Consider the following 12,996-nt stretch of genomic DNA (forward strand, 5'->3'; position numbering starts at 1 on the left):
AACAATTGTATAATTTTCATTAACTTCAAAAAAGAATCACAATATCCAATTAGAAGCTGTGTAGCCAATTACAAGCAACTAAAACTGCAATACAGTTTTTGCAAAAAGTGCAACGCAGAAACTGACTATACATTCGCTAAACCATATCTAAAATAAAAAATTGTCAAATGAGAAGGAGTGTTCATATAATAGCCTTGCAAGTCTTCCTATTGTGCCCAGCAACACTGCACCGACTGCATTTCAATGGCCTTTTAAATTCACCAAAAACTTTGATCCTCTTTGTTGGTGGTCTTCCGGCTGGCCTTTTTGTAATTGGCGGAAGCACAACTCCAGCTGCAGAACCATTGCTGCCCAATCCTTTCCCAATATCTGGAATAGGAAAAATAGGACTCTCATAGGCTTTTCGAAAGAAGTCGGTTTTGTAGTAACACTCCACGTAATCATAAACTGAATCTCTTTTTGCTAGGATTGCAGCCACCGCATGTGTGCAAGGAAAACTGTCAATTTGCCAAAGACGGCAAGAACAAGTCCTTTGCTCGAGATCAACCATCACAGAATAATCAGCAAATACTTCAAAAACAGTGTAATTAGAACGACGAACTGCCCAAGTCCTACCGGCCTCCGCATTTTCACAGAGTCTAGTTTCCATCTCCGGACACAAAACTGTTGTCCACTTCTCCGCTTCAATTCGTCGTTGAGAATTCAATACCATCAATTTCTGTCGAATCCCTTCTATCAAAGGTAGCACCGGCAAATCTCGAAACACACCAACCCAATTATTAAAGGACTCCGCTAAACTATTTGCCATCTCCCCATAACGCATTCCTTTGAAAAATGCGTTGGCATAGTGATCTCTAGACAAATCAGATATAAATGCCTTCACTTTCGAACTCCCAACAATCACCAACTCCTCCATTGCTACCTTAAACTCTTCCTCTGTAACAGCATATGCGCATCTACTAAATAAATTGATAACACGGTCTTGGAGCAGTTTCCCATAACCTGACTTCGGGTACTTTGATATCAAATTCTGTTTGAGGTGATAATAACAGTAAGAATGAGGCCATCCGGGAAACACAAACCCCATTGCATTTAACAAACCTTGATTGCGGTCCGAGAAAAAGGTCACCACTCTCCCCATCGGTAGCAATATAGAAGCCAAATGTTGAAGAAACCAAGTCCAATTCTCCTCTGTCTCAGAATCAACAACTCCAAAAGCTAGAGGATAGAACCCTGCAAAACAAAACCAAAAGCACAAGTATAAGCAAAAAAGGGAAACTGCAGTGCAGTTTATGAAAACAAATCTGCTCAAATTTGAAAGGAAACCAAAAGCCAAATCCATGATCCAAGTACTAAAACTAAGTTTAAAACACATTTAAGTTCATGAGCAGTTACAACATTCCCACAGACATGCAAAAAATATTAATAAAATCGAATTATGAAACAAGAAACTGCAATGCAGTTTCTGCTAAAAATTGCAATAAATGAAAATCTGCAATACATTACAGTAACCATACCTTGATTTCCATTCTTTCTCGAAGCACAGAGAAGCTGCCCCTTGTACTTGCTCTTAAAAAACGTAGCATCAATAAACAACAAGGGTATGCAATATTGAAATCCAGCAATGCAACAGCCAAAAGACACAAAAAACCGTCGAAAGCAATTAATTCCAGCTTCACAATCAAGAGTGCAGAGAGAACCAGTGTTAGTTTCCTTTACGGCGTCCGCATACCACACTAACTCGTTGAAGGACTTCGACTCATCACCGTGAACGTCCAATTTAGCTAACTCTTTGCCAAACCATGCGTGGTAGTATGAAATGTCTATACCATAATAATCTTTGAACTCGTGTATAATCTCAACTGGCTTCAGCTCTGGTTTTGCACGAATTCTGTCCACAATGAGGGAGGACACCACACGAAACCTCATCATCTTACTCTTTGATTCCCGTATCCGACCCACACATGTATGAACATTATTTAACGTCCGAATTACAAAACTGCAAGTAGCTTCACAACGAGAAGCATAAACACGCCAGCTGCAACCCTCCAATTTCTTATTCGAACAAACAGCAACCACCCGCTTCTTATCATTGCCGGCATATAAAAAATTAAATCCTACTTCAAGAGCGTACTTGCACAATTTCAACCAGAACTCCTCTGCACCACCGCCAAACTTCTGCCCCACATGACGTATGTATGTCTCCCACTCATTCGACAACAAAGGCTTAGCACTTGCTCTCTTCGACCTACCCAAAAACTCGTTTCTGTCTTCGACAGTACTAGAACACGACGACTCACCCTTTTCACATGCTATCAACTCCTTATTTACACAAAAATCACCACTATATTCACTGCTCCCGCATAAATCCTTCACTAAAATATCAACAGTCTTCTCATTTGATATCAACAAAAATGTCCTCATCAAGTCCAAATCGCTATCCGTTTCTAGAAAACAACTCGGATAACTGGGCACCGAATACCGTAATGTGAAACAACCCAACTGCAAACCCCTAAACCTCAGACACAAAGTCTTCAAAATATCAACCATGGATGACTCTGATGAAACTGAAAACATGATGGTTTTCGACTTATATGTGCACTTGGCAATGACACACACCTCCATTAGCCTTGAAAATGCAAACAAAACAACAAACAAAAACAGAAAACAATTAAAATCACTAAATAATGTACATGAGCAGTTGTAACATTATGAAACAAGAAACTGCACTGCAGTTTATAGTCAAAAACTGAAATAACAGAAACAACATTGCACTTTATGTGATAACATACCCTTAACTTTGAATAGAAACCAAAAGAAAACCATGTTCAAAGTACTAAAACTTAGATAAAAACACATTTAACTCCATGAGCAGTTGTAACATTGCCTTTATGAAACCAGAAACTGCAATGCAGTTTCTGCCAACACTCCAACAAACAGATGCAGTTTATAACTGAGGAGGCAAAACAAATCGAATAGAAACCAAAAGGAAACCACGTTAAAAGTACTAAAACTAATATCAAAACACATTTAACTCCATGAGAAGTTGTAACATTGCCTTTATGAAACCTGCAGTTTCTGCCAACACTCCAACAAACAGATGCAGTTTATAACAGAGGAGGCAAAACAAATAGAATAGAAACCAAAAGGAAACCACGTTAAAAGTACTAAAACTAATATCAAAACACATTTAACTCCATGAGCAGTTGTAACATTGCCTTTATGAAACCAGAAACTGCAATGCAGTTTCTGCCAACACTCCAACAAACAGATGCAGTTTATAACAGAGGAGGCAAAAAAAATCGAGCCACCAAACTGAGCCACAAGATCGCGCCACAAAATCGAGCCACAAAACTGAGCTCGAAAAACCCAAAACTGACATATTCGGCATGATAATCGAACGAAAGATTATCCAATTAGAAGGAAACAAACAAACTGCACTGAATTTTGGAACAGGATGCGGCATGATAATCGAACGAAAAAGGAAGAAATAAAAGGAAAACCAACCAGAAAATTGAGCTCCAACGGCGAGAACGAAAAAGAAAACGAACGAAATCTGCCTGCCAAACGAACGAAATCTGCCTGCAAAACGAATGAAATTTGCCTGCCAAACGAACGAAATCTGCTGCCAAACAAACGAGGACAAAAACGAAACAGAGAAGAACAGGAACTCGCGACTTGTTTAAACATTTAGGGGCAAAAGCGTCATTTACTTTGTAGGTTTACAAATGGGCCAGACTTTTTAAGAAGAATGGTAGAATTGTCTTATCAGTTGTTATTTTTTACCTGGCCCAACGAATCTGGGCCTCTCTTTGGGCTAATCCAAAATAGTAGTTTTTTCCTAGGTATTAAAACTAAAACCAAAATATCTAATATCTTACAAACTAATTAATAAAGTTAATTATGTCTAAAACCTAATTTTTCTTTGATTTAATTGATGTGGCATAAGATATGGACATACCACATCATATGATATAGAAATATAGAATAAAAATGTAATAAGTGTAACATTACTCCTACCAAAATGGCTTTCCTCCTTTTTAATTTCCCACTATCTCTCTCTATCTCTCTCTCTCAAATTATTATTTTCTTAACGGCTCTCGTTTTACTTCCCAAGATTTCTATTGTTTCCTCCATTCTCTCTCTCTCTCTCTCTCATATTTTCTTCCTCTTTTCTTAACAACTTTCTTGAAACTTCTCTCTTTTTCTGCTTCAAATCTATTTGCACCCCTTTTATCTATTATTTTTTCCTTCTTCTTATTCTCGTCTTTTTCCTTGGTATTGTGTCTGGATTCTTGGTTTAGTTTTAAATTTAATTCTTGGTACTGTGTTTGTAAATCTAACCCATTGTCTGGTTTGGGCTAGATCTATGTAATGTCTCTTACAAATCTTTCATTTGAATGTTTTTTCCGTAGTGACTCATGTTTTTTGTTTGACTGGTTGTAGAAATAAAACGTGTGGCATAAGTTGTTGATGGCAGATTGAATCTGTTTGAAAGGTAATTTAATGAAATTTCTCTTGTTCATCAATGAATTCACTATCTCTGTCAAAATCATAAATTTCTTTGGTTTTTTTAGTGGATATTTGTGTTTTTGAATTTTGAGGATTTATTTGTGTTTGATGTTTATTCATGATGCGGTTAATAGGCTATGCTCTCAGGGGCAGAGGTGAATTTCTACTCCTTTTTCAACACTTTTGTGTTGTTGAATTTGATCAACTCTCTCCTCCAGTTCAACATGCAAAGACTCTTCCAGTGTGTCTCCATAATCCATGGTCAGGAAAAATTCTTATCTCAGCTTGACGGAGCACACAAGGTTTACAAGAGTGACGGTTTAACAAAAACCGATGAATGGTTTAACGAAACCCGATGTTTAAGCATGTTGAAACAACAAAAGGGCTATGGGACAATCAGATATTAAAAAAAAAAAAATCAGGTTTATGATTTTTCGGGACTGATATGCATTCTGTATGTTGTAAAAGTCTTGGTGTGGAGCCCACTAACTATTCATTACTGTTCATTTGGCGGCTTTGATAGAGTTTGTCTGTCACGGGTGAACAGTGATTACTGTTCATTTGGCGGCTTTGATAGAGTATGTCTGTCACGGGTGAACAGTGATGAATAGTGATTATTTCAGCCTATAAATAAGAAGAGTAACGGGAAGAAGAAAAAAAGAAAAAGAAAAGAGAGAAGAGAAAGCAGAGAGAAATTCTCCTAGAGAGAAAATTCAGTGAGCCACATATGTTGTAAACACTAAAGTTGTAGCCATATCATTTTATAGTGAAAGGTTACTGCTGCTGCTCTCCGAGGACGTAGGCATAGCCGAACCTCGTTAAAAGCTGTGTCTCATCTATTTTACGTGCAGCTCAATATCCGCATATATTCCAGGTTATTTTATAACACGTTATCAGCACGAAAGTCTCTCCTTTTATTTCTGAAATTTTTTCCAACTCAACACTATGTGGTTACTTCTCTGTCTCCTCTCTGTCATATGTCTACTCTCACTTTACTACTACAATGACATGCAAACTTTCCTTTTTGTGTTCTCACAATTTCTCTGTTGTTTAATCCATGCTTGTTTAATTCACTTCTTTGTAACGTAATTTCTATGTTGTTTAATCAGTCCTGTTATTTTATGGTGGTGTAATTTTTTACCTATCGCGTTGTAATACAAATTATTGTAATAAAATGATGGTGTGATCTTAAAACCCATCTATTATATCTTGAATAGTGGCGCAGTTATATTGCCCGCACTATATAATATATTATGCACTTCATATTAGGTGGAGGTTTTTATCCCCACATTTATTTTATTTATGGTATGGTGTAGGTTTATTACCCATACGGCAATATTTATTTAAAGGGTGGTGCGGGTTTATCGTCCACGCCTTTACTTTTATTTAAATGTATGGAGCAGAATTAATGCCCATACAAGCACCTTTACTTTATGAAATTTACTTTATCACAAATTTACTTTTTCTTAAAGTATGATGAGGAATTGACCCTCATACTTTATGAAATTAACTTTATGAATTTAATTTACCGCACATTTAAGGTATGGTGCGGGTTTATCGTCCATACCAGCAAATTCATAACACTTTATTTATCATCAATTAATATACCTGAATAATAAGGACCTAGAGTTCCTTATAATAATGTAACAGTACCGTATTGGTTCATAGTGCCGTACACATGGATGATAACTGTACTGGCAGATGTACTGTACACATGAATAGATACGTATTCATGACTTGATGAATAGTACTATTCACATGAATAGTGACGTATGCATAAATATTAACCATTTTGGGTAAACCGTCACTATATACAAAAGGGAACCTGCAATTCCTTAAACTCATGCATGAGCAATTAAATGAGATGCCAGAAGTTCCTCAAAATATGGACAATTATGTAAAGGCTTGAAGTCCCGAAATATGTACAGAAAATTGTAAAAATGTCCATACCATGAGAATATGTGATTTTGGCCCGAAGTTCAAAATCTAAGGGGATTGAATGTCCATACCATGAGAATATGTGATTTTGGCCTGAAGTTCAAAATCTAACAATGTTGAGAACCTAAAGTTCCAACAATTAAATGGACAACCCTTGAGGTATTATTGCAAATTGTGGTATGCCACATATTTCTTTGGCATAAGAGGATGATAAATTTAATAAAGTTCGATTTTGTCGACACCTCAAGGAAGAAATATATTTTGTGAATTCCGGTTGTTAAGAATACACCGCGAAATGCATAATATCAATATAAACCTCAAATAATGAATTGAGGCTCCCCACATATTTTATTATATCTGGGCCGGAAGCCCATGGATCAAAATATATGAGAGATCCTGAACTTGAAGTTGTGGGTATATAGTAGTTAATGCTCTTCACTACTATATTGCGATATTATTGTGGCTTTTACTCACTTCATATTTCATGTGCATTTGAAAAAGGGCAAATAAATTCTGAGTTTTGTGTTTAGCCCAAGCCAAAAGTTCCGGGCTCACATGCATGAAAATATGTAATTTGAGAGATTTGATGTGGTTATTTGAACCTATAAGGCACAAGGTTCCAAACCGTCATTTTGAAAAGATGTAAAAACCACAGGTGTAAGTTTAAGAATGTGCGCAATTATTATAATAGGAAAGGAGCATATAACAGATAGATTTTTCCACCTGCAATGAAGGTGCAGGCCCTGTAAAATCTATAAAATTACATTATGTTCTGGAAGCCTCTGAAGGAAGAGGACGGCGCCTCTTAAGCTTAGCCATGAGCTTCTCGTGGTCTCCCAAAATTCTTTCATTGGAGACCTGCAGCATGTCTAGCCTTCTCAGTGTATCAACTGAGTACGAACTCACCAGTTTCAACAAGGAATTATTCTCTCCTTTAAGTTTCTCAACCTCCTGTTGAGACTCATGAAGCATTCTTTGGAGAGACGAATTTTCAGTTGTCAGCTTCTCAACCTCGTTTGCTCTAGCACGCAAACGATCAGCCATGTTAGAAACAGAAGCAGCACTCTGAATGCTAAAAGCCATTGAGTCATCAATAGCCTCTTCCTCAGACCTCCCTGTTAACAGCATTTCATCCATCGGAGTAATGAAATTCCTAGCTACTATGATAGCAGTAGCATCATTCATCATCACAGAATCATTAACTGTGAGATGACGATTTTGGGATACAAAGGATGGAGCCCAAACTTTGGCGTCACTGGTTGTTGTGGGAGCATCATTTAAATTGAAATAATTTGGGCAGGAATTAGAGGAAGCCATTTTTTTTTTTTTAAGAAGGTTTCAGGAAAACTAAAGTTTCAGAAAATGAAGAAATTTGAGTTGAAACGCAGTTGCTCCAATCAAGTTTTGCAAAGGCCATATCTATAGGAGGAAATATGGCTACTGTTTTTCAGGACCCCAATATCTTCTCGAATCCCCATATTATCTTTTTCTTTCCCAGAGTCCAAAACTGCACGTGGCCTCTAATAATGCCTGTCGGCACTTTCGGCGTTTTCAAGTATTATTTTCAAAGCCGATCTTGCTTTACGGATTTCACGGAGCTACTTTTTCAAAAGCATCCCGAGAATCTCGCAATTTTCTTATGGTTAATTTGAAATTCACCGGTTCTACCTATTCATTGTATTTGTGTATAAATGTGTTACTAACGAAATTTTCTTTGCAGAAGACATCCAGTTTACTCCATACCTAGTGATGCGATATCTACTTGTTTTTCTTATCAGTAAGCACTCAATATGCCCGAGAAGCAAGACTATCTCTGATCATCCATTCAGGAAGCGAGACTATCCCTGATCACGTTTCCGCTGCATTAGGAAACTGTGAAGGCGATCTTATGCTCTAATCTCCGGAAGTCCTTCTAGACCAGGAGATATGAGAGCTTATTGTCTGCTCCCACCAGCTTCCTTCCCTGATTGCTTACCTTCTCTTGCAATCAATATCACATTATTTTTGCATTTTTTCTCTTTTTATAACTCTCTGTTCATAAGAGATTTTATTTCTTTAGAATGAACATCTGAAGAATGAATCCATGCAGTGATCCTAACTCTGAGAGTTATTTGTTTTTGACAGAGAAGAGAATTGTGATTTTTGCTCTTGCAGGATATAACAAGATCATCAAGCAATACTTTATATTTACTGGGCCGATACGAGCTTGAATGATACTTGAGAAAAGTTTCTCCCACCTAAGGATGTAAGCAATACTTGTGTTATTTTATGCTTATATACCTATTTGATATTTTATCTTGAAAGGTAACCAAATGGGGAGATAAGTCCGTTCCAAAAGAATGGCTTGTATGTATCCATGAATTATTAACGCAAATTTTACAGATTGCAAGTTGGATACATTGATAATACACTGCACAGATTAAAGTCCCATAAGAACAAAATATGGGTATAGCAGTGATCAATATGATGCACGCCTGCTGCGTAGCAAATGATGTGGATTGAAGTCCCGAAAGGACAATCCTTTGACATGTCAATATTGATATTATGCACGCCTAATGCGTAGCAAATTATATGGGTTAAAGTCCCATAAATTAATTGACATGTATGTATTAATCTGTGGCATGCCTGCAGCATGACAGATATATGGGTTCTAAATGTTCCAACTCCCTAAATGGAGATTATCCACGCCCTACTATAAAATAACGCTCCATTGGAGGTTATAATCCACATTCTCACATAATAAAAGCCCCCTGCAGTGGCTTGGGTACCCAAAAGCAAAGAAATGCTTATAATTGATGTATGCGCATGCAAATGAGAATGGTGGGATCATAAATTGATGAATGACAAATTTTTGGAGTAGTTACTCAAATCATCAATGGGCTGTGTTGATTGGGACCACGTTCAATTATTAAATGTCGACAATATCATTGGCCAAAATGGAAAGAGGTAATTCCATTATAGATAAGAATGAACGTGAAAGAACAAACCCACAGTACGAACCTCAAATTTGTCAATACTGAAAGTTATACTTGGGTGTTCGGAATAAAAGGGAATATACCTACTTTGTATGACACAATGTTTCTGGCAGCAACAAGGAATGTTGGGTTTTCTCCATATTTACAGATTCAATTGTGCCCCCTTATTACACAATTACGGAGACCAACATATTATCTTTAAGGGTTATTAAATGCACGGAGCATATCGCCAGAAGCGATTTCCTAAAGATGTATAAATAGCTGGGTAAAAGCTATATAATGTGTCATAAAGTTTAATCCCTTTTAGACAAAATCCGTTGTGAGGATTGACATTACATAAAGCAAGTCCCTAAAGAACATGTGCTTGAAGCACAAAATTTGTACTCAATGTTAATATGCATAAATTACCTTAGTGAGTACATTGATTATAATGTGATTGCAACACATTAAAACTTCTGCAGAATTCACGAAATATTTATCTCGACTTAAAAATCGAGCATTATGCCAACGAGATTCTTGCTTATACTGAGAAAGTATTGAAACGGTTTGGCATGGATAAAGCCCATCCACTTAGCACTCCAATGGTCGTTCGATCGCTTGACACTAAGAAAGACCCATATCGTCCAAAAGGGGATGATGAAATGGTCCTTGGTCCAGAAGTACTATATCTTAGTGCAATAGGTGCTTTATTGTACCTAGCACAATGTACCAGACCAGACATATCATTCTCAGTAAATCTGTTAGCAAGGTACAGTTCTGCTCCAACAAGGCGACACTGGACCGGCATCAAACATGTTCTACGATAACTTCGTGGGACAACAGACATGGGGTTATTCTATTCCAGTGAATCGACCAACGCCCAGAGTATTATTGGTTATGCTGATGCAGGATATCTCTCTGATCCACATCAAGGACGATCACAGACTGGGTATGTATTTACATGTGGAGGAACTGCGATCTCATGGCGCTCAACAAAACAAACATTAGTGGCCACATCTTCCAATCACTCAGAAATACTTGCCCTCCATGAAGCCAATCGTGAATGCGTTTGGTTAAGATCGGTAATCCATCACATCCGAAGCACATGTGCCCTACCCTCAACAACAGACACTCCAACAATTCTGAATGAGGACAATGCAGCTTGTATTGCTCAGATCACAGGAGGATAAATCAAGGGTGACAGGACCAAACACATATCACCAAAGTTTTTCTATACACATGAGCTCCAGCAGAGTCAAGAAATCAAAGTCAGACAAATCCGCTCAAGTGATAACCTGGCAGATCTCTTCACTAAATCATTGCCGAAATATACATTCCAAAAGTTAGTACATGGCATCGGATTACGACAACTCTGCAAGCAATCAAGTTGGAGCATGTAAAATGAGGGGGAGCATTCAAGAGTCCTCTAACATAGGACATATGCACGTTGTACTCTTTTTCCTTCGCTTAGATTTTCTCACTGGGTTTTTTCCAAGCAAGGTTTTAATGAGGCAACCAATCTAGGGACATGTGGTCTCCAAGGGGGAGTGTTGTAAAAGTCTTGGTGTGGAGCCCACTAACTATTCATTACTGTTCATTTGGCGGCTTTGATAGAGTTTGTCTGTCACGGGTGAACAGTGATTACTGTTCATTACTGTTCATTTGGCGGCTTTGATAGAGTTTGTCTGTCACGGGTGAACAGTGATGAATAGTGATGAATAGTGATTATTTCAGCCTATAAATAAGAAGAGTAACGGGAAGAAGAAAAAAAGAAAAAGAAAAGAGAGAAGAGAAAGCAGAGAGAAATTCTCCTAGAGAGAAAATTCAGTGAGCCACATATGTTGTAAACACTAAAGTTGTAGCCATATCATTTTATAGTGAAAGGTTACTGCTGCTGCTCTCCGAGGACGTAGGCATAGCCGAACCTCGTTAAAAGCTGTGTCTCATCTATTTTACGTGCAGCTCAATATCCGCATATATTCCAGGTTATTTTATAACACTGTACCCTTTTTTTATTTATTGGAAATGTGGGGGTTAAACCCCAAAGAAACACCAAGGGGTTATTTGTGTTCCACAAAAATAGGATTCATTATCTGAATTTTCTTTTAATTTTAATTTTTTTAATATGAAAAATTGTGAATTTACCATATTATCCTCATTTAATTAATAATTTTAATTCTTAATGTTTGCATTAACCAAGGGCATTTTCTGGTATTTTGAATGTTTCACCACTCTCTGCCTTTTGCTTTATATATATAGATAGATGACATATAATGTGAACATACTACATCATGTGATATAAAAATGTGGGATAAAAATATGGTAAGTGTAACATTACTCCTACCAAAATTGCTTTCCTCCTTTTTGTTTTCCCACTATCTCTTTCTCTCAAATTATTATTTTCTTAACCACTCTCGTTTTACTTCCCAAGATTTCTATTGTTTCCTCCATCCTCTCTATCTCTCTCTCTCTCTCTCTCTCTCTCATATTTTCTTCCTCTTTTCTTAACAACTTTCTTGAAACTTCTCTCTTTTTCTGCTTCAAATCTATATGCACCCCTTTTATCTTTTTTTTTTTTTTTTTTTTTGCTTCTTCTTATTCTAGTATTTTTTCTTGGTATTGTGTCTAGATTCTTGGTTTAGTTTTAAATTTAATTCTTGGTACTGTGTTTGTAAATCTAACCCATTGTCTGGTTTGGGCTAGATCTATGTTATGTCTCTTACAAATCTTTCATTTGAATGTTTTTTCCTTAGTGACTCATGTTTTTTGTTTGACTGGTTGTAGAAATAAAACGTATGGCACAAGTTGTTGATGGCAGATTGAATCTGTTTGAAAGGTACTTGAATGAAATTTCTCTTGTTCATCAATGAATTCACTATCTCTGTCAAAATCATAAATTTCTTTGGTTTTTTTAGTGGATATTTGTGTTTTTGAATTTTGAGGATTTATTTGTGTTTGATGTTTATTCATGATGCGGTTAATAGGCTATGCTCTCTCAGGGGCAGAGGTGAATTTCTACTCCTTTTTCAACAACACTTTTGTGAATTTGATCAACTCTCTCCTCCAGTTTAAAGAGAATATCACTCCGGTTCATCCCAGGAAATCAGTTGATTTCCCCAAATCAGACTTGACAGATTCTTCCCCCCAAGATCAACGACATATTAGCTAGAATTGATTCATAACATATATGAGATTATTGTACTTACCATGTATTGCTTCTTTCTGTAAATAGACTTGAGAAAGTCTACTCTCTGTACATTATATACGGCTGCAATACAGAGACCAGACACACTGGTTGATTCAATTACTCTCCTCCTCTATCTCTCATCTCCCTTCTCCCCCCTGAACTCTGTTCATTATATGGTATCAGAGCTCTTCGGAGCCAAAGCTCACGTTTTTCGATCCTACCCAATCAAATGGCAAACACACCCAAGTCTGGAGAATCAAGTCATATTGATATGACAAAACTGATTTCTGAAATGTCAAAGCTTGCCTCACCCTCATTCTCATTCCCATCCTTGCCCACCTCTTTCAACATCTCATCTCTGTTCCCAATTCCCATGGACAGAACCAACTATTTGAGTTGGAAATC

At 37.1% G+C, this 12,996-nt stretch overlaps 1 protein-coding gene across 1 annotated transcript; it reads right to left on the bottom strand.

Moving 5' to 3' along the window:
* LOC109949696 lies at positions 182-2,625 on the bottom strand. Its single transcript, XM_020565796.1, has 2 exons — positions 1,518-2,625; positions 182-1,233 (listed from the first exon to the last, which is right to left on the bottom strand). Exons 1-2 carry the CDS (start codon positions 2,623-2,625, stop codon positions 182-184), a joined length of 2,160 nt encoding a protein of 719 aa, XP_020421385.1.

The sequence above is a fragment of the Prunus persica genome, chromosome G6 (assembly GCF_000346465.2).
Source record: "Prunus persica cultivar Lovell chromosome G6, Prunus_persica_NCBIv2, whole genome shotgun sequence".
Lineage (NCBI taxonomy): Eukaryota > Viridiplantae > Streptophyta > Magnoliopsida > Rosales > Rosaceae > Prunus > Prunus persica.